The 21,719-nt window shown below is 38.3% G+C and overlaps 1 protein-coding gene across 1 annotated transcript in view; it reads right to left on the bottom strand.

Annotated features, from left to right (window-relative positions):
* agbl1 (AGBL carboxypeptidase 1) overlaps nt 1-7,161 on the bottom strand; it is a 130,530-nt gene extending 123,369 nt beyond the window's left edge. The window contains exons 1-5 of the mRNA XM_029253534.1: nt 7,111-7,161; nt 5,003-5,066; nt 4,540-4,686; nt 2,175-2,306; nt 1,305-1,398 (exon numbers count right to left, since the gene is read on the bottom strand). Of these exons, the coding sequence (XP_029109367.1) occupies nt 1,305-1,398; nt 2,175-2,306; nt 4,540-4,686; nt 5,003-5,066; nt 7,111-7,161 (488 nt within the window). The remainder of the gene's footprint in view (nt 1-1,304; nt 1,399-2,174; nt 2,307-4,539; nt 4,687-5,002; nt 5,067-7,110) is intronic.
* Between the last annotated feature and the right edge of the window lie 14,558 nt (nt 7,162-21,719).

Genomic DNA, 21,719 nt, shown 5'->3' on the forward strand with positions numbered 1-21,719 from the left:
CTATGTTGTTGAGATTATGAAGGACTGAGAAAATCAGGGCACGCGTTTGCTCATCATCAGCAAACTCAGCCCTGTCCTACAAACTCAACACTTCCTAGTCAATCCAGAAGAAATGCAATTGGACACATGAGAAGGTCAAACATTACACAATACATAAAGCAAGTCAGTGTGTTGCTACTCAACATATAACTATTGCTCCAGGGAAGCTCTGGCAAAGTTCAACACTGAAGAAGCATGAGGTAAAGGTTGATGCATACATGTGCTCATTTTCAAAACACAGAGAAAGAAATCATGTAGCCTAGCATGGACTGAATTGTTTAAAAACCAAAGGCTGTATTCTAGAAAGTAAAGGAAATGGCAGGAAACATGAGTGACTTTGCTCTCATCAAAATTTGTCACTCTTCATTGGAGTCAGTTTTGTACAACAAGTTCTCCTTCATTCACATGAAGAGGGTACCAGAGGACATGACACCCATACCCTCCCCCCCCCCCCCATTATTTGACTCCATTAAACATGAGTGACCTACTTCGCTTTGAATACGCTCAGGAAGTTTCTTATGAATGCAGCTTCATGCCTGCTGCTGCCCTGAGGCTGGTTGCTCTAAGGCATACATTTAAATTTGAAATCAGAGGAGAACACAACTTATGCAAATCAGACACTTTGTGCAGAATAGATAGAACTTAAGCTGTTTTGCAGTCAAATTCCTAAATTTTATACTCTCACGTGTTTATATGAAAACATGCATAACTACTAGGTACTCAAAACACATTTAACATAATTTGTTATAGTTTGCTATGACAGGAAAAACCTGACAGAATAATATAGATATAAAGCTTAAAAAATCTATGTGGGGGAAAAAGATGCAAAAAACAATGAAGCAGAGTTTTTATATGATGATTTGTTAAAGAAATAAATGCGGGTTTTGATTGCTATGCATTACGGGAAACACATTTGTGTGTGTGTGTATATATAGATATATATATATAATCAAATTTCAGTTAAATAATAGGAATACTGTACTGTACACTGTACACAGCATTTAACTTCAGTCCATTAAAACTGACATGTGTCTTTATAATGTCATGAGCATTTACTTTTGTTGGGCAACATTTGTCTAATCACTGACTAATGATAGCTTGAAAACACTACCTATTACAAAGTACAAGCATACTTTTTTTTTTGCATGCAAAAATATGTCTAAATCTAACCTTGATAAAGTGATAAGCATAATTTCTACCCAGAAATAGGAAAACAGGCAGTATCAAAAGCAACGGAGAGCACGTATAAAGAAAGTAATACTTACTTCACAGTGCGGGTGTTTTTCGTTGCATTAGGAGATATTAGTTTGAAAACAGCATCTAGGCACTGATTTTCACCAAGTAAGGCTGCAGCAGAAGCTGAAACAGAGCAAAATTATATATTTGTTTTGATGCAAAATGCTTTATTGTTCTCTATTCTTTGCTTAAATGCATACCGTTTACCAACGGCAAAGAGATCACAGAAAGTTGCAAATTCATACCTCTATAAATATTAATTACCTCTGTGTTCTGCTGATATTTTCATTCATTATTTCATCCATTTGTAAACATAGTTTCACAGGTAACAGTAAAGTTCGAATTCAAATTATACTGAATGAGATGCAGCATCAGAAAGTGTTTTATTCCCATGATTTTTTTATTTTTTTTTTTGGTGTTATGGGCAAATTTATTTATGTGCAAGTCATGTTTATGCTTCCAGTACATTAGAACCTGAAGTCAAAGTTTTCAGGAGATTATTTTCTTTGTATGCAGGCATCTGAGTCTCATTAAGAAAAACAACAAGTAATTCATGTTGCAATGTGGAATCACCAGGTCAATACAAAAACCCTAAACAGGTAACAGCAAGAAGAGGTGAAGGCAAAACAAAAATTAGAAATGAGTCATGGTTCCCCAGAAGAAAGCATACATACACTGGGAGAAACTGAGCCTCAGCCCAGCAGGTTTTAAGATTTTTGCTGTCATATCTAATTCAGTGCCAGCTGGATGTCATTTGCCATCTTTACACGACCAAGTGGGTTTACTTGAAAGAAATATGTCTTGCATATCTTGCATGAGTTAATTACCTTCGGACCACCACAGACAAGGTCATTAAGGTGATGGGAGACTGGCAAGAGGTGGCAACGCCAGGTACTTACCTGAGGAACAGAAAACTCTCAGCACCCAAAGGCATGCTGCAGCCCTTCTTGCATGCTCCACATTCTGTTTTAACAGGGACAATGTCAGGAGCACAGCCCCCACCTTCTCTGCCTTCTCCCCAACCTTCCTGTCTGTGGGCAACAAAAGGCCTGTTTTTTCAGTCCACCACAACACTCTGCAGAATACACTGGTTACGCTCTAGCAAATCATCATCATGAACTAAATTAGGTTGAGAAAAAATAGGAAAAAACCATACATTGCAATAAAATGAAACCATTTGACAAATTTAGTTACACCCTTAAATAACCAAAATCCAAGTTTACAAACATGGAACCTATTAGCCAAAGGATGTTTTTTAGACAATTAAGTGGACCAGAAATACAGAAGAACTGGAATATGTAGGAGAGCACCTAAAGAAATTGGTGCAAAACAGAACGTAAATGGAGGGTATACTTAATATATGGATCATCTATGCCTTGTAGGAATTAACTGATGTATGAAGTCGTAAAGTTACTTACAATGGGGCAACACTCATAGCTAAAGGCATCCATCGATTTATAAACTTTCTTAATTTGAAATTGCATTATAATGGCTCTTGGCTTTTGACACACAATTTACAATTTCCAGGCCTGCACTTATTTTAACATAAATTTCCATTAGTTCATTGCTGTCTTCTGGATATAAGGAAAAATTCCTGAAATGTACTACCTAGTAATATAGCCATTAATGAACTTGATGTACTGTATTTGATAATATGGTAATGGTTTTGAAGTGCTTTATATCATGCTGAAATCATTGGTTGATAGCTGTATAGGTATTTTTTTAGTACATTTGTGAAAACTGGTTTGGGTTTTCAGACAGGCTGGGAACACATCTAAATAATGGGAAACAGGCTTTCAGTATCCAAAATGTTGGTATCTGCACCATTTTCAAGGATGAATTCATCTTGTAAATCAAGGGATTGCTGTCATTGATGGGCCTTAGTTAATTACACAAGATGATTGTAAAACCTATAAACATGCATTATCTTTGCACAATATCTGAAGGAATCCTGGCATATCATTCTGATCCACAATCTACAGTGAGCCCTGTTGAAAACAAAACAATCTACAATTATTAAAACAGAGGTCATATGTAATAATAAGTGCTGGGTATTTTATTTATGGGGGGCGTGGTGGCGCAGTGGGTTGGACTGGGTCCTGCTCTCCAGTGGGTCTGGGGTTCGAGTCCCACTTGGGGTGCCTTGCGACGGACTGGCGTCCCGTCATGGGTGTGTCCCCTCCCCCTCTGGCCTTACGCCCTGTGCTGCCGGGTAGGCTCCGGTTCCCCGCGACCCTGTCTGGGACAAGCGGTTCTGAAAATGTGTGTGTGTGTGTGTGTGTGTGTGTGTGTGTGTGTGTGTGTGTGTGTGTGTGTATTTTTATTTTTTTTTTTTCCTGGACACAGCAAAAATGAGATGTTTCTGTGTCCAGATGTTCTGACTTTCGGGAAAAAAAATTCAGAAAAACTGAAGAAAAGGAAAAAGTTTTAAAGAACAGAAAGGATTAAATAACTATACTCAAATGTGTGTATCTAAAAAATCCCTAAATTATATATTGCCATTTTTACAGAAATCCTCTTTTTATGGGAGAATAGCACTGTTATAGTAAATCCCACCTAGCTCTATTAATTGTTTGGTCATATCAGTCGAAATTTTCAAGAACAACATAATGGCAAATTTGTTCATCCTATTACTAGATTTACAGAATCTGGTGTTTAAATAAGCTGTACCTGTACTACAAGCATAACTGTGGAACAGTACTGGGGAAGACTAGACAGACATGTCCCCTAAATTCTGATACCAGCACTATCTCTGAACACAGTCACTGACACAGTGTAACAGCTGAAACAGTTGTGATAAACCAGTAAATTAAACATTTTTTTTCATTTCAGTTCAAGGCAGCAAAATTGCTTAGTAGGTAGTGCTGCCACCTCACAGTGCCAGAGCTGTTTGAGTGTAGGTGCAAATCCAATTTAGTCTGTAAAGACTTTGCATGGTCTCCCTATGTCTGGAAAGGTCTCCTTTTGGGTATCCTGGTTCACTATATCATTTGAAAGACAAACATTTAGGAGAATTGGTGGCCCTAAATTACATGTTGTGGGTAAATGGGCTAGTGTGTGCATGTGTGGCTTCCCTGTGATGGACTGGCGTCACATTCACGATTTACCCCACCAGCCTTGTGCCCAGTGATTCCTGGACAGGTTGTGGATTGCATTGACCTGGACCAGGACAAGGGGTTAGTGAGAGTGTTACAGTGTGAGAACTTGAAATTCAGTGGACCATCTGCTAGACCAGGCAACCACTAACCACTTTTTGGCTCTCACCTCGGTGGCCCACCTTTGCCAGGAGGTGCAACAATGGAAGCAGAACATTGTAGTCAGGGGAGATGGAACTGGCTGTATTCACAAAGGCCTGGAGTAGAGCCTCACTGCCCCCTTTGGAGATCAAATAATGTACCCGCCGATCCGTACCTGCAAAACACGGGACACCACTATTACCATCTGTACAGGCTTTTTATGTGGAGTGGGGATCTTGGAAAAGCACAATTCCAGATTCACTCAGGGTGCTTTAAGCTTGGAATAATTAAAATAAACTTTTCATCAGTTGCTGTAGAGACACATATTGTCCGTGGGATGCCAAATGGACACACATACAATAAATACATTTTTGGCAAGACCAACAATCTCTTGTCAAAACAAACAGACACTTCCATTACATTATTTTTAATGGTCAGACAAACAACATGGCAAAATAGCACAAACAAACAACAGCCAAATTCATACATACCTGCTGACAACAGTTCATCCAACAGATTGATTATACTGAGGATGATTTTGGTTTCAAAAGAATTCTGCAACACAGAAAGGAATATTAGTTATGCCTGAAACAGTGTTCTTTTTTGAACAATTGTCTGTGACTGACAGCTAAGATACAACCCTTTTGGCTGCAAAGATTGAGTCATTATTAAAAACAATCAATTAAGAGGGAAGAAGCAGGACAAAAAAACTAAAGCGAGTAAAAAATGAGAAATCAGGAAAAGCCTTTTTGTGCACAAAAGTGGTTCTCTTATTAGAGTTATCATTTAATAATTATTCCTGTTACTTTATTTATAAAACAATGACTAAAAATGCTGAAATGATGTGTGTCACACAGCCACTGTTTTAAATATGTTGTCCAGTCTGAGGACGGTAAGAATGTGTATCCTATAAAAAAGTTAACATTTTGTGTATTATGGAGTCCTTTGTTTCCATCCAAACAATGACACTGACTGTGGCTGCATGTCAAAGGCCTGTTTTCTCAAACCAGGTTCAAACATCACTCTTGCCTAGCCATTGCCACAGGGGTTACAAGGGTATTAATAAACAGAAAGGTGGGCTCAAGAATCAAGAAGACATGAGGAATCAGGTGGTTGGGGGTTTAGTCTGAATGAATGAAGTTTGCATTTCACAAAGGGGCAGGAATACAAACCCACCAGAATAAAATCTCTATGGTTTACATCACCTCAGCACCAGAAATAATTATTCCAGGAGACAGCATGCTTTGATTTACTTATGATCAAGATACAGTTACCTGGAATTTACCTGCCAGCAGACCCATAAACTATACATAAAATAATATTTATTATTTTTATTGCACATGTCAAAGAATCAAGGGTGATTTAATGTTGAGATTAAGGGCAGTTATCACTGGGTTTAAGAATATCCTTAAATTCTTTAGCACAAGGAAAAAAATCCAAAAACCGGGTTACATTGGCATGGCTTAATAGTATGGGAGCCAAGAATTAAAAAGACAAAAAAAAAGGAGTTGTACAGATCACTTCTCATTCATTAGAACTTACACAGAAAGGTGTCAACAAATTTAAACCTATACAGAGCCCCGCCCCGCAACTTTGGCTTTACATCAAATTAATTATTTGTATCTAATTCCTGAGCTGCATATATCTTGCTGATATGAAGTTACTCGCTGAGAGTTAAAATCTGTTACACATGACTGAATATGTGCATCCTTGTGCATAAGAAGTATGGCCTTTTATTCCAGGTTATAGCAGCTGCACACATCAAGGGCAATCAATTTATCAACAATAGTGGAGACAGCTGCTCTTTTTTAGACAGTTGGAGACATTGTCTGCACAGGAGCATAGAACATTGAAGACCACATTTTGTCTGTTTTTCCTCTGAGCTTTGGTACCTCCTATGATGAGCCATTTTCGAAGCTTATATCATGCTTTAACAGGACATTCTAATGTTGGACCAAGAGTCCCGAAATTTTCCAGATTTTTTTTCTGTCTGTGGTGTTGGTTTAGCACCCGTGTTGGGTGCTCCAGTCCCAGCTCCCATCTACGTGAAGTTTCAACCTTTGTTTTGGTGAGTTGCCTCCGGGTACCCTGGTTTCCTCCAAAAGTTCAAAGAAAAAGTTCATGTGAAGTGGTAACTCGAAATTGCCCCTGCAGCATGCATCTGTGTGTAATCTTTGTAATGGATTGATGCCACATCCAGGGTGTTCCAGGATGCTGCAGCTTACTACAGCTCACAGCAGTTTATGAAAATGACTTACTAAAAGGGTGCACATACAAATGACAGACCAATTAAAATAAAAAATAATAAACTTCAGGGGTTTATTATACTAAGTGTTGCATGCTTTGTCATTACAACTTTGTTGTGTAATTTCATTGTGTTCTATCTTAGTGTAGAAGTGGTCAATTTAAGATGTAGCCTAATAAAATTATATAACTGTAGTTTGGAAAATGTGATACTCTTCACAGCTATATGTGACATTGGATAACTAAAGTGCAGTCTCAGTGTTTCAGATTTAATTTTTCATCTGATGAATGTAAAAGAGAAACTATTAAAACAATATCAAAGTGAATGTGCACACACAGACAAAGCAGGACCTACCTGAAGGGTAGAAAGGAGTGCCTGAAGTCCATCAGCATTGGGGGCTGCCATGGGAGGCTGAATTTTGAAAGCAACACAAGGGTACAAACAATACGAGCCACACCTTTAAAAAAGCAATGCAAGTAAGTGGGAAGCAATGCTATTCCCTGTCTAGAGCAGGGGAAAAAGAATACAGAGAATGATGCTGGGAAGTGGGGGGGGGGGGTATTAGCTGACCTACTGAAACTTTATCTACAGAGATAAATCCTGCAGCCCATTTGTGAGCCGACATAGGGTTCCCTATAAAAAGGCCCTGACTGACTTGGGGATTAAGTACTGGGGCACGTTCCAGAAGGGGTATAAAGTTTAAGACAGACTGATAGGGAAAGCAATGATTTGGGCACATGGGACACTTGTGTTGGTATGTGCATCAGCATTACTGGAGTCCAGTCATTACAAATTCCCAGAATACCTGCAGAATTGAGTATTTCATCCATCTGTTCTCAATCACTAGGTCTAAGTGAGCCTCTGCCTATCATTGGAAACATGGTGTAAAGTGGGATATTCCCTAAACCGACTGGCAGTCCATCAAAGGGCACTCGCACAAAAACACTTTCACAGACTAAGGATACTGTAGAGCAAGTTGTTCACCTCATAGGCAGCTTCTTTGAATGGTAGTGTTCAGAGAAGCAGGTACAGCACTTGTAATGCCTGCAGATATGGAGTAGAAGCCAAGCTTAACATACAACCCAGTTTAAAGGAGTAACATAGCTAAGTGTTGTATTATGTTTTGTCAATTAAAAGCACTGTTACAGGTAGATTCAAGAGCACATTCCTTGATAAAAAGCTTGGAAATTTGAAAACATCAATTTTCTTGCATTGGTAGAATGCAATTGGATTCTTATATAACTCACATGTAGACTATAAAATTAAGTTAATCATTCTTGACTTATTACACATTATTAGACTGTACAACCTCCTCCAGATTTAGTTTTTCCCAAAACTGAGATGTAGTCACATAGCAGTACATAACACAAATCTATAGTTGGCTGACTATGGTGCATTGCTGAAACTTGCTAGACATCATTAAAACACCTTTTTTGTAGTATAAGTAAAGGTCTTCAAACATCTATGGGTACTATACTCGGGATGCGATAAGACATTACAGCTGGAATGAAAACTTGAAAGTTACTGTAAAAGTTTGCAGATGCCTACATTTTACTCATGCAGATGAATATACACATATATCTCGATAAAAACGACCATTATGAAACTATATAAGCTACATGTGTCTCTTTGCCATTAGCTGACTTGTACATTATTCAGACCATTTTTCTCTTTGAAAGCTATTCAGAATTTTTCCCAAGATGGACTATTAATTTAAAATGCATTTCTTCCAGTAAAGCTGACCCCAACAACTGGAACAAACAACAAAATTCAAACTATACTCTTTCTTTTCTTGTTTATTTATTTCTCTGCCTCATCTGGGAGCTTAGTCTCAACATTCCCGCAGGCTCCCTTTAAAAATGCTGACAGATAGATCTGCAATGCCTGAGCATCCTGTCCAGCACTTACTTCCACCCCTGAAAGGGCTGTGGTCTGCAACAGAGATAGTGTAGCATGCATGAAGACCTTACCTTTATCGAGCTCCTTAAAGGTTTTGCACCGCTCTGAGGTGGACAATGTGTACCCTCCAATGGTACAGTCATATAAATTCTATGACTGGCTACTATGTGACTGTATTGTGATTGCAAGCCATCAGTTGCAGAATCACACAGCAGTCACTCTTAGAACTTGTTAACGATACCACATAAAGACAGAAGTATAAAACTAAACCCTACAACTGGCATGCAAAATCAACAAGAGAAAACCAATGGAAGGAGAAATGTATTTCAATGTTTCTTACATTAATCCTTAGTGAGAAAATGCTCATGATGAATGGGTCTGAAATGGTAAAATCATGTACTTCATAGAAGCATGTAATTAAAAAGCTTTGTCTAGAGTGTAACTACTGCATCCTCCAAAAATTCACAGTGCAGCAACCAGATGGTGTCACATGGGTAGAAGCAAATTACCCAGCAAAAAAAAAAAGACACCCATATCGTTGTCAAACATAAAAGTTTTGGTGAATAAAACTTAAGAGATAATACTTGAAATGGAAAAAAAAAAAATTAACATTATATCACAAGTAAGCCTGAGTGCATCAGAGGAAGAAATCAATTTGTTTTACAAAACTGTAAGCATACAATTGTGTTGCATTTCATTTAATGCATTAATTCATGTGAAAGCTGCAGATCAGTTTTTTACTCTGATTTTAATTCATTTTAATAAGCAAAATATCACATTGGTTCAACCTGATTGGCATGAATAGTTTAAAATATCTAGTTATAAGTGACATTCCATACCTTTTGAGTTTATAAACAAAAATTTGTAATTGGCCTTGACTTTTAATTCTAAAATATGTTTCAACTTCATGTTTTATGACTACAGAAACAATGTCATATCTGCTACATTACATTTTTTCATTTACCAGATGTTTTTCTCCAAAGTGACGTACATCTCATAGAAAATACAATGTTTGCATTACATTAGCAGAAAGAGAGACTTAGATGTAGACATGTGATTTTTAAGTAGTTTTCTTCCTCACCACATGAATCAATGTACATCCAAATCACACGAGTACACACACACACACACACACACACATATATAAACATTTACGGAACATTACAGGAGTAGTTGCATGAAGGTTTATCCAGCAAAGCTCCCAACTGGCTTCTTAAACGTGGAATGATTATGACAGCAGTTAGTTAGGGATAGCTGGTAGCATAGGGGTTAGAGTTGCTGCCTTTGGACTCAGAGGTTTGACTCTCAACTCTGGCAATAGTACCTGTGAGCAAGGTACTAACCCAGAGTTGCACCAGTAAAATTAGCCAGCTGTATAAAGGGGTAAATAATTGGTAGTGCCTTAACATTGTAAGTTGCTTTAAAGAAAGGTGTCAGCTAAACGATAAATGTAAGTGTAGCTAAGTTCATGTGCAGTATGGAATGCTTTATGATTAGTAAATGCCACTTTATTTGTAATTTAGTAAGGTTTCTGCAGAAGCCATTGAAGGATGAAAAGAATGTATGGAGGCAGCTAATAAGAGGAACAAGATGAAGCACAAGGAGCTGCTTTAAAATAAGATGTTGCTTGAAACTTTGGGAGGCAAGGTGAATGCCCATTGAAGTAGGATGAAGAGACTTTTCAGGAAGGTTATTTTATAGGACTTACAGTGTGTTTTAGGATAGATGAGCAGTGGGCTCAAGGCAGTGCTACCTGGATACCTGTTGCTCACTTATCTTGATCTACAACTATCTCAATACCCTTTCTGAAGCATCAGTAAAAATATTCATTGCCTTCCTACTCTGGCTGCCTGTGAACATAAGACACTATATAAAGATTTCCCTGCAAAGGGCCTGTAGCCTACTTTCAAATGTAAGCTCCAAGAGAATTCCTTGCTTGGAAGTTCTAACAGCAACACAATATCTGTCCTCGGAATTGTCTGCAATAGTAGCATGAAACCTGAGGTTCCTTCTAAAGTCAACTATCAATTGTCCGTCTCTCCACTAGAAACTGACATTTGACCTGAAAACCGACACTCGAGTTTACTCTCACCTTCCTTCGTGAATGCTTTGGCCTTACCGTAACCCTACTGTGTGCCATCACCACACTGATATACTCTGTCAGAGCCTTGATACTTGGTCATGACGCCAGCAACAGTGGCTCTAATTTAGTTCTCTTGCAGAGGACGTAGTCTAAAGTTTCTCTCTGAGAACATAGCCTAATGGGCAAGACAGAGAATCAGTTTTTGCCTCAGCTATGCAGATAGTACAGACAAGGAATTACATTTTACAATGCCGAAATCAAGAATCTAATACACTGTGTCTCTCCTTTCAGGAGCTCTGTTCACAACATCTTGTGTTTCTGCACTTCTTCCCCTATAGTCCATGCTCCCTGTTGCTGCATTTCTACCATCTCAGCCATCCATTCTTCCTTCATATCTGCGTACACCTCCTACTCTACCAGCTTGCACCTTTCCTTTCACTGTACCTTGTCCTGTTGCCATTGTCACTGCCCAAACTTGCTCTTCCAGAATCCACTGTGCTTACCATTACAATTTGTTGAATCCAGGACTTCCTGTCCCACTGCCACCACCACAATGCAAGTCAATGCTGCACAAGCTTTGAGGTATACAAAGTTACCTGTGGAGATAACAGCTTATTGTCCCCTTGAATTCCATAACTTGGTAATAGAACTTTGTAAATCAGAAGGAGCAAGAGGACTTTTAGCAGGATGCTTTAAACTTATCTGGGAGTTCTGACTTACCTTACCGCCACTAGCCATCATTGCTGTATCTCTTTAGATTCTGTCAAACCACTTGCCTAAGCTCTTCACTGTCTCCTCCAAAATGGATGGAATCAGTGTACTTCCAATGCTAAAGTGTAAAAAAAAATCTAGGCCTTACTGGCTTATCCCAGCCCATGTGATAAGTCTTTCCAGGCTGTGAAGTGTAGGTGGAAATATAATCAGAATACCTAAAGGGATAAATAACCCACGCATAATCAGACAGCTGGCTCCTGCTGGAGAAACTGGACTAAAGTTATTTAAAAAAAAAAAAATAAAAAAATTTGCATAGCCAAAGGTGAACGTGAGTTCATGAATCTGGGTATAACATTTTTTGTAAAAGAAAATATCTAACTCACCTAAATGAAATAAAATACAGCTTTTGCTAATTTTTATTGTTGACTATTACTTGTTTGTTTACAAGGTATATCCAATTAGAATATTAATTGATATAATTACAATTAACTAACAATCCTAGTAGTCAGTTTTAAAATTAGATGTTTAATTGCAAAAGTATGGTAGCAATTACAGGTAAATCAAAATATGTTCAACAAAAAATACTTTAAGAGAATTTCAATTTGACTTTCAAGTTCTATAATTATGATTTTTATTGTTCTTTTCAAACACTTGCTATGTGAATGGTAATAAAGCACAATGTCATGTCTGTTACCACAGTCCATGTGGTTGACTTACATTAATACTGTAACGACCTCCGTTACTGTTTTGGGTGGGAAACTTGTTAAATGTAAATAGGTGCATTGTGGAAAATGTGAACTGTGGGTGTGCAACTACTAGGGACACTTCTGGGGGAAATGATGGGGTGACCGTTTTGCCAGGGTGTTGGGGGAGAGAACCCAGGGATGCCAAACAGGCTGGGAAGGCTAGCTAGAGGCACAGGTCCTGGAAGAAATGGGGTCCTCAGACCAAGAGCATTATTTCCTTGGTGCTGCTATTCAAATAAACATTTGAGATAAACACTGTGTCCTTCTTTGCCCCCACCAAACCCATGATGCTGTGTGCTGCAATACATTTGGAGTATCAGTTGAGACAAACTATTACAAAATCTGAGTATGGGGGGGACATTTTTTTTCCTCCTAACCCTAAATTCTCTCACTGAAGCCAGACACCCTAAAATCATGCAACATAAGCACGAAAACCAAAGATCTGAGTTAGGGAAACTGCAGGCATGTGTGAAAGCTGACCCATCCCATTGCTCACTTTTCCCTTACGTTAACAGTGGCTGCAGTCAACAGAATTCTGGCAGGACATCCCAGAAAGAGGAGACACTGCAAGAAGTGGCACAAGTCAGAAAATGGGAAGCAGGACAACTGGAGCACCCTGCACAATCTTTCAACAGACACAAGGAAAAGTCCTCCTCAGCATCTTGCATGGGCATAAGTTCAGATTTCATCAGTTAGAACATGCAAGGCCTAACTGCTAAATAGAAAATGATCCATTCCAAATGTTTCTGTGAGTCCAAAATACAGTATGGTGCTTAAAATGTTAATCAGAATCACTTCAGTGGTAAGGTTATACTGGTACTGTCAATAAGTTCAAAGACTAACCACTGACCATGTGACACTCATACCATCTTTGCTAATAGTTTGCAACTACAGCAGTGCTACAAAGTGGCCAGTCTTACAACTTATTACAGTATCAAGTATATGATATAAATTCAATCGGAGTTAAGATAGATTTACAACCTAACACTGTGTACTTAGTACTTCAGTTTGGTCGTCTAAAAAGAATGTTATTCAGAAATGGTCAGTATTAATGAATTCTGAACATCTAGTTACATTACTGTAATTAGATCGAGACTCTTCAGGGTTTCAGCAACTAAACTCTGTTTTGAATGATTACTGCAAAGTATCTGGTTACCACAATGTTCGTATGTTGTCTTGAAAGATATTCACACCACTTTTTGAAGGCATTTCTTGGCCACTTCTTGTTTCTATGTTGTGCTGTTAAACATATTTGACTAAAAAAAATTGTCTGATGGTCACTCTGTGTTTATGAAAACATATCAGTCATTTAGCTGACACCTTTATCCAAGGCAGCTTACAACTTTCTACTAATTTATACAACAGAGTACTTAAAGACAATGCAGCATAGTTGGACTGGAACCAAAAACCTTACCAGGTTACCAGGAATTATCTGAAGATGCTGGATTACCATCTTTACCATCGTCAGGGAACATCACATGTTATGAAGTATGACATATCAGGCAAAATCTAAAAGATATAAGCAGTTTTTCAACACATTAAAAATTATATGTGTAAAGAGACCGGAGTTCAGTATTACTAATAGCAGAACAAGCATTGAGAAGATGAATTTAAAGATGTCAAGTTAGGAATAGATATTTTCATATAGTGCAAGATGAGTTATTTGGTAAGCAATAACTATTTTATTCATTTAAGCCTATGTTCCACTAAGTGTAGTAAGTTGAAAATAAAGTTTAACATAGAACTGATTAGGTTTAGATACACTCAAGGTATTTGGGTCTGAAATATTTTAGTTTGCTTATAACTGCTACTGGAGAATTGCCAGTGAGCATCTCAATGTGGAATGCAGGGTTCATAAGGGTATGCAATTGATGTTAATTGATATGCTGATTATGGCACTAATTGCATGTGCCTAAATAAATTAAAGTAACGGTCAGCAGCAGCTGTCATGTCATACCAACATGCCTCAGTGAGAGAAATGTTGCGGTAAATGAGAGTGCTGGGTTTGGATTGCAAAGTCATGGACACAGAAGTGCAGCGCTAATGAAAAACCTCAATGTTCTAGGGAGAAATACAGAATATTTAAAATAATTACAGGCCCAAACAAATAACAGGAAAAATAAGACTAGATAGTGTACAGGAGTTGTACAACTATTCACTTCAGCATCAAGATCTTATTCACCTCATCTTTCTGTCTCAGTTGTGTTATATATTTTTAGATATTTTTTCAGTGAGGTAAAATTGCATATTTAAACTGAAATATTTAGACATTTAGAAAATGAAAATGCAAAATCTGAATCAAAGTAACTTTTTCTTGTTTTTGGTTTTGTCCTGGTCCTATGCTAGTGTTGCGGGCTCTTCTAGAGTATGTACTTATTGTCAATGATAGCCTGGCAAGAGCAGAAACAGTGTCAAAATTAATTTTAAAAAGTGTTTTTCCAGTGGGGTGCCTTTTTGATCCTTCGTGGCAGTCTGTTAGTCCTTTTCAGTTTTCGGTACTAAAAATAAAGGTATTGTGATCATTTTGCATATGATAATCTAACACTGTGAAACCTTGTCAATTAACCGTTGTTAACTACTGATAGTTTTTACAGAATTTTTAATGTTGTGTAAAGATTTTATAAATGAGCCCTCCAGTTCTGATTTATGTGTAAACCTGGCAAATGTTATTAGTCACTATGAAAATAGTACACTTGGTGCTATGTTTAAGAGAAATGTAAAACCTTATTGGAATACGTATAAGCCTCCCACTTTTTCAGACCTGGAATTGGCTTTGCGAGGAGTGTTTGAGTAAAAAATGGGCAAGCTGCTTGACACGCACTTGAAACATGAAGAATCCCAACTACAGAAATTATTATTATTGTAACAATCCATTGCACTGAAAAAAAATGTCATTTATTATCCTTTGTGTACAAAACAAACACAGCTGTGTATGTGAAGTAATAACAAGCTGTAACCCAATATCTTAGAGGAGGCTCTTTACGGTTTCCAAAGAGTGCAGACCAGACATGGGGGTGCAGTATTGGCCAACCAACCTGTTATACCAGCCAAGAAGACATTCCCAAATTTGTCTTCACCTCTGATGAGTTGAAAACTCTCTGAAGGCTAATTTTACATTACATGTAGATCAAAAGTTCATGTTACACCAGACAGCACATGCAGGTCATCCAACTGCTGAGCTAAAACTAACCCTACAAACTGACTTCTGCTCTAATGATATAAAGCTTTACAGATACAGTTTGACACTCAGAAGAGACTGGGAAAATGTAGTAGATTGGCTCTGTTAATGTGATAATTTAGTATGAATAGATTCAAGATCCTTTTTTGTTACTGCCATGACCGGTTCACTTCTCACATTAAGAAACTTAAATTCAACAAGTTATTACACATAGAAAACCAGTGATAAAATATTTGAACACACAGGGCTTTCATTGAACAGAGAATGGTCTCGAAAATTACTGGCACCCTTAATAAATATTTACAGAAAATATAAAGAGCACAGATTGACAGATACATGTAATCACCAAAAAAAAAAAAAGAAAAAAATCAGGAAAACTTCATGCTTTTATACAAATAAACTTTTTAAAAATTCTTGCATGAAATGCAATATGCAACAAAATTTCTAACTGCCTACCAGTTATCAAGAAACATCCGTGAATCTGCAACTCCAAAGTGAATTCATGTGTTCAGTGGATAACTTCTATAACATTTATAAAGGTAAATCTATAAAAGATATATTTCAGGTAGCTTTTTTCAGGTGTTGGATGTTTGATGATGTAAATCTTTAAAAAAACAAGCATCTGAAACTTCCTGGGTGTCACTTGTGGCATGTAACCTGCGGTCCTGTAATGTGTTATGTGACAACATTTAAAACCATAACAATAACTAGTGAGTGGTAAGTGAGTGTTGTTTGTTCAATTACAGAAAGATCCATGCAGAACACGCTGTTAAGGTAACATATTTAACAAATGTTCAAGAAATCTGAGAGCACAAAATGTCTTATTTTCAGTAGATTATGCTTTGAAAGTGGACTAACGTGTAAAATAAGATTGATTAAAAGTTTCAAAACCATCAGAGGGCAATATGCATGCGTGTGTGTGTGTGTGTGTGTGTGTGTGTGTGTGTGTGTGTGTGTGTGTGTGTGTGTGTGTGTGTATGTATGTCCCGTGGTTGATGACTCACTTTTGCTAACTGCTTGTTCTGGCCAGAGTCTTAGTGGTCCAGAACCTATTCTAGAATCACTGGGTACAAGGCTGTGGAGCATAGGGTACACACCCAGGGCAGGACACCAGTCCATCACAGGGTAACCACACACACACACACACACACACACACTAAAGGCAATTTAGCATCAGAAAGTCATGTGAACAATGAAGTGGTAGCGCAGCATGCTGCACCACCGTGCCACCTACATGGTGGATTAGCTTCAGATAATTGCTGGAGAAATCCAAATGATGTTCTATGCAGGTGAATTTATCTGCAGTGCTCTCCTGAGACTGTAGTGCACCAATAGCTTATTTCAGGTGTTGGATGTTTGATAACTTTCATCCTAATGCTCTTTCCATATAGGTTAGGGTGATCAAGAAAATGTATTTCAAATCCAAATATGATTAGATGGTTAGTGGCTTTTGAACCAGGGTTGCACGGCAACAGTGCTAACCTCTATACTGCCTGCTAGACCTGTACTCATCTCTATAGTTTAACACGTTACTTAAAGCAAAACATGAAGGTCATGTTTTCAAACACATCATCTGTATAGATTAAATCACATGTTTCTTAATTGTTACATCTTATTAAAAAAAAAAATTACTTGGTGTCATAAATAAGGTCACATGTTGGCTTTTGGGAAATGGATATAGTGTAGTGTCATTAACCAGCTGTGCTGAGGCTTGTTCACATGAAATATGAATGAGAACAAGTTCCTCCATGAACTGCTACATCTAAATATTGATTTCTGACCTTTTTCACTCTGGGTTAGCCTGGCAATGATGCCATGGTTCTCTTGTTTTAAATCACGTTTTCCAGAGACTCCTTAGCTGGTTCAAGACTGACTCCTGGAACAGAAAATACATTTTTCTCCCTCTCCTTTGACTTTCATGTTGTTACATCTTACCAAAGATAGCTCTCTATATTGTATTTTTTAGAAGACTGCTCACATGATCTTGGATGTATTCATTGCTCCAAAATACACAGCCATCATGTCGTGTTGTCAGAATATCCCCTGCAAAGACAAATGCAAGGTTGCACCTGCCCTCCATCTGCTTTAGGGAAACTTGGGAATCCCTGGTATAGCAGAGCAAATTGATAGTGTCAGGCTACAGTTGCCATGGCCTGCGTTACGTGGAAAAGCAAGGCTAACTGGGGTCACCCCTGAGGTCGTAAAGGATCACCTTGCAGTGACGGTACTGGGTTTGACGAGTTGGGAAAAGTAGTGGGGGTTGGGAGAGATGTTGATGGTGCAATGGGGGGATAGCAGAGGGTGACGGTGTAAGATAGCCCATGTGGTGTGAGGACACAGTGTTCAAGCTTAATTACATAGTCAGCAGTTCCCACCATAAAACAACCAAGCACAACACTGTTTCACAGCTGAAATAAATCTTAACTGGAATTCAGAGGAAAGAAAAAGGTTAAGCAATGGTGATACTGGATTTCAAACAGCTATACATATTCATATACACATTATCACTTCCCTGAAACTCCAAACTCCTCTCTAAATATAATACAGAAATATATTTGGTTACAGATGCAACATTATAAAAAAAAAAATAAAGAGCTAGCCTCTTGGCCTGGAGCACAAATTGTTAGTGATCAACTGTAAACGAGGCCATAAATCAGCCGGTAACCAAGCGAAGGGGAAACGTATAGGAAAGGTATGAGCCATTGACGTTTACAGAGACTAAGGCCATGTTTCACGTCAGGATATTCTGTCAGCGGAGGCCCAAGAAAAGCTCCACTGGCATGGAGAGAAACCTGGCAACGGGACTAAGTGCCCAGACGTATGCCAGATATAACTTTATTACAGAGGTCAATAAGAGCATCCTGTACCCTCCATCCTTTTTCAAATACTTGGCATGGAATTTAAGAGGTTAAAGAAGGAAGGTTGTTTCTTCACACTTTTATGTCTACTGGTAGTTTGGTGAAAACTTCTTCATGTACCCTGACACACACTGTTGTACAGGCTAGGTTAGTTGAAGTGCTTCCCTAGTAACAAGTCATGTAACACCTTCATTGCCAGACCAACGGTTCCGAACATTTACCCCAAATTGGTAAAACTGATTGTTCAACCTTATCCCTCTCACACAGACTGCAGAAATGGTAAGATTCCTCTTCCTAAATTGTATGCAGAAACAAATGCATTTCACTGTCATTAAGAAATACTTCACTCCCAAACAAGGAAACCTTGAAGCTTGACAACAGTAAAGCAATGTTTTTAAACACAAAAGAATATGTGACAGCTTAAACAGTGTTTGCAACCAGAGTATGTTTTTCTGGCCCACATTTTGTTTTTCAGAGATCAACAAAATATTTTTTTCAGAAATAAACCTAGAAATAAATACAGTAAATATTGTGCTTTTTAGATGTTTTTCCTCAAACTCAATACAAGTCCATTGTTGATTTCTTTTTATTCTGAGTTTGCAAATTACCAATTTTTCAGTGTTGACAAAATTATTAGGAAAGCTGTAATTTCACTTTATTAGCAACGAAGTACAAATTACGATACATCAAAGTCAAAAAGTTCTCTGTAATAAGTAATGTGCTATATACAGTAATAGTCATTTTACTGGAGCTGACACTGATACAGCTTGCCTGTACTGCCATGAAGCACAATGCTCTTAAATTTAAGCAGTTAAAGAAGGAAGGTTGCTTCTTCAGATTTTGATGTCTACTGGTAGTTTGGTGAAAACTTCTTCATGTACCCTGACTCACACTGTTTCACAGGCTACGTCAGTTGAAACCGCAGTCAATAAAATTTAATCCTTCAGAGTGCTTTGGTTGACAGATGTCCACACTGTAGATATTTCTGCAATGCATTTGAGTTATTTAGAGGGTTGCTAAGTGAAGATTTCAGGGTGTCTCCCCACTGCTCTGTCTGACCCCAGTACTTAGTGGGGGGGGACACTGTAAACTAAAATGAGTAGGTAAAGGCTGACAAAGGTTAAACCATTGCTGCTCTCCACTGCAAATGATATGTTTACCATCCCCAAGGAGGAGAAATTTGGGTTTTGCATGTCTCCCAACCACTAAGAAGTGCCAGACCAAAGTCACCATGTTGTCTTCTTCACAATTATAGTTGGGCTCATCCTGCGTTCCCAGCATTTATTACCCCACCATTTTCTTGTTTCATCTATTGTCACAGTAAAATCTCTTATCACAGTAATTATGACCCTTGTTCAGATTATCAAAACTGACCCCCCAAGGGGAAATATCCTTTTTCATGCTATGTGAAAGTATTAACACAATAAAAAAACTTCTGCTTCCCCTCTACTCTTTACCAAACAATTTTTCATGCCCGTATCTTTCGGAGGACATTTCTACAAAAAACAAAGCAAAATCAGCATCCCTAGGTGTCTGCAACATGCCCCTCCTCTTGCTCTCATCCCTTAGACTCCTGACATTCAAAGTTGATGCCCTCAATCAGGCAGGTTCCATAGAAAACACTCTTAGTTCCACTTCTTCCCTTTGCCTGAACCTCTAGCCACCCCTTCCTCAAATGAGAACTACGAATGCACTCCCAGTTACTTCCGGATGAAAAAATTCCTCCCACTTCTTTAGGTTCCTTTCCTTCCATCCTGAGTCTTTCATTTATGAAGATGTATCTTCTCCAACCTCTCTTCTGAAATTTCCTCCACCATTTTCTAGGAGGAACAAGGTTTCCCATGGTCTTCATTCTACCCTTTTGTGCTGTCGTTTTCTTTCATCATCTTGGCCGATTCCATTCGGGTTCTTCCGTGTGTTCAGCCTCCATCAAAGTGTTGACAGTCAAAAGGCTGACTGTTAGGCTGAACTGCTGATCCCTCTTCCCCAGTCACAATCCAACGCTCGGCCTCTTTCTCTTCCCTCCAGCAGCTTTCTCCTCTCTGTCCATTTCCAGAAACCACTTCAGAAAAGGAACAGCTCCTGTTAGGATGTCCTTGACAGAGATGATTCACTGAGTCACACCCATGACGCTCTTTTTTTGGCTTTGCAGTCCTTGCTCCTATGGTGCTCTTGTTTACAGTTGTGGCAAACAACTTTGGAAGAGCTTTCTGTCATATGCCTGCTGGCCAAGCATCATCTGCAGTAGTGTGGGAGACACAATCACACACCATCACAAGTCTTCCATGACGAAGAACATCGCTGAATTGCAGTCTTGGAAAAAAAATGCAGCAGACAGTGGAAAAACTAAATAGAAAAAAAAACTAAAACTAAATACGAATGAACCATGTGTAGATCATTTCCAGCCACTCAACTTTTGACCACCGTAGCCCATCCTGAATAGGTATCCCACAGTGCCTAGCAAGGCAAACTTGGAATAGTCATAAGTAAGAACCTATCATCTGCAATCCACTTCCATCCCATCCAGTGTGCATCCTCCTGGCCTAGCATCCAATAATTCCAGGATTTGCTCCAGACCATTGAAACCCTAACAAAGACAAGTGGTAAATGTGAGTGAGTGGAGAATATTAAATAACTGGTAAACTCACTCAACTATGTACAAAAACATCAACAGTTTATGTGCAAGGTGCCACAAGGGAACTAATTTAGTTCCCCCCAGCAGTGTCAGTTTAGTATGTATCATTTACATTTATTCTTTTATGTTTTTGTAGTGAGCATTCATTAAGAGTACAGAATGTAATAGCAATGAAAGAGCTGAGAAAACACAGGTAGACACCCCTACGGTATGACAGAGTAATTAATGAAGCGGACTTGTTATGTTGTGCTATGATAAACAACATTACCTACTCAAATAATTGTGTCCGTTGGATGTTGTGATATTTCAGTATAAATGGGTGCCAATTTTGCTGCTAAACAATGCGTAATTTTTCCCATTGAAACAAATGGTAATTACATTTTGGATTTATAAGTTCATCTTACAAAGGGATTTTAAGGAACAAATTGTCTTCATAAAGCGAGGAAAGAAGAAAACAAACACATGTAGATAACTTTCTGCTCCCTTCTTATGACTTCCAGTGAGAAAGAAATGTGTAATATTTGTTACCAGCTTCCAAGAATGGTGGAGATACTGTATATAGGGCATGCACAGTGGGAGACGCAATATGCATTTTAATGATTTTCCAGTATGAAGCCTCATAATCATAATGAAATGACAGAAATGAGCAGTAGGTAGCATAATATTTGAGTACTGGGACACATCACCGGAAAGTTTGAATAACAGGAGGTAATGTAACGCTGTAATATCAAAAATGAATTTTATCCAAATGTTATCCAAATTGTTCCCTGTGGATACAGGGTTCAGACTGTAAAATGATCAGTTAAATATCCATATTTTTCCATAATAATCACAACAGGATAGATTTTAA

Source organism: Scleropages formosus, chromosome 7 (genome assembly GCF_900964775.1).
Source record: "Scleropages formosus chromosome 7, fSclFor1.1, whole genome shotgun sequence".
In the NCBI taxonomy this organism is placed as follows: domain Eukaryota; kingdom Metazoa; phylum Chordata; class Actinopteri; order Osteoglossiformes; family Osteoglossidae; genus Scleropages; species Scleropages formosus.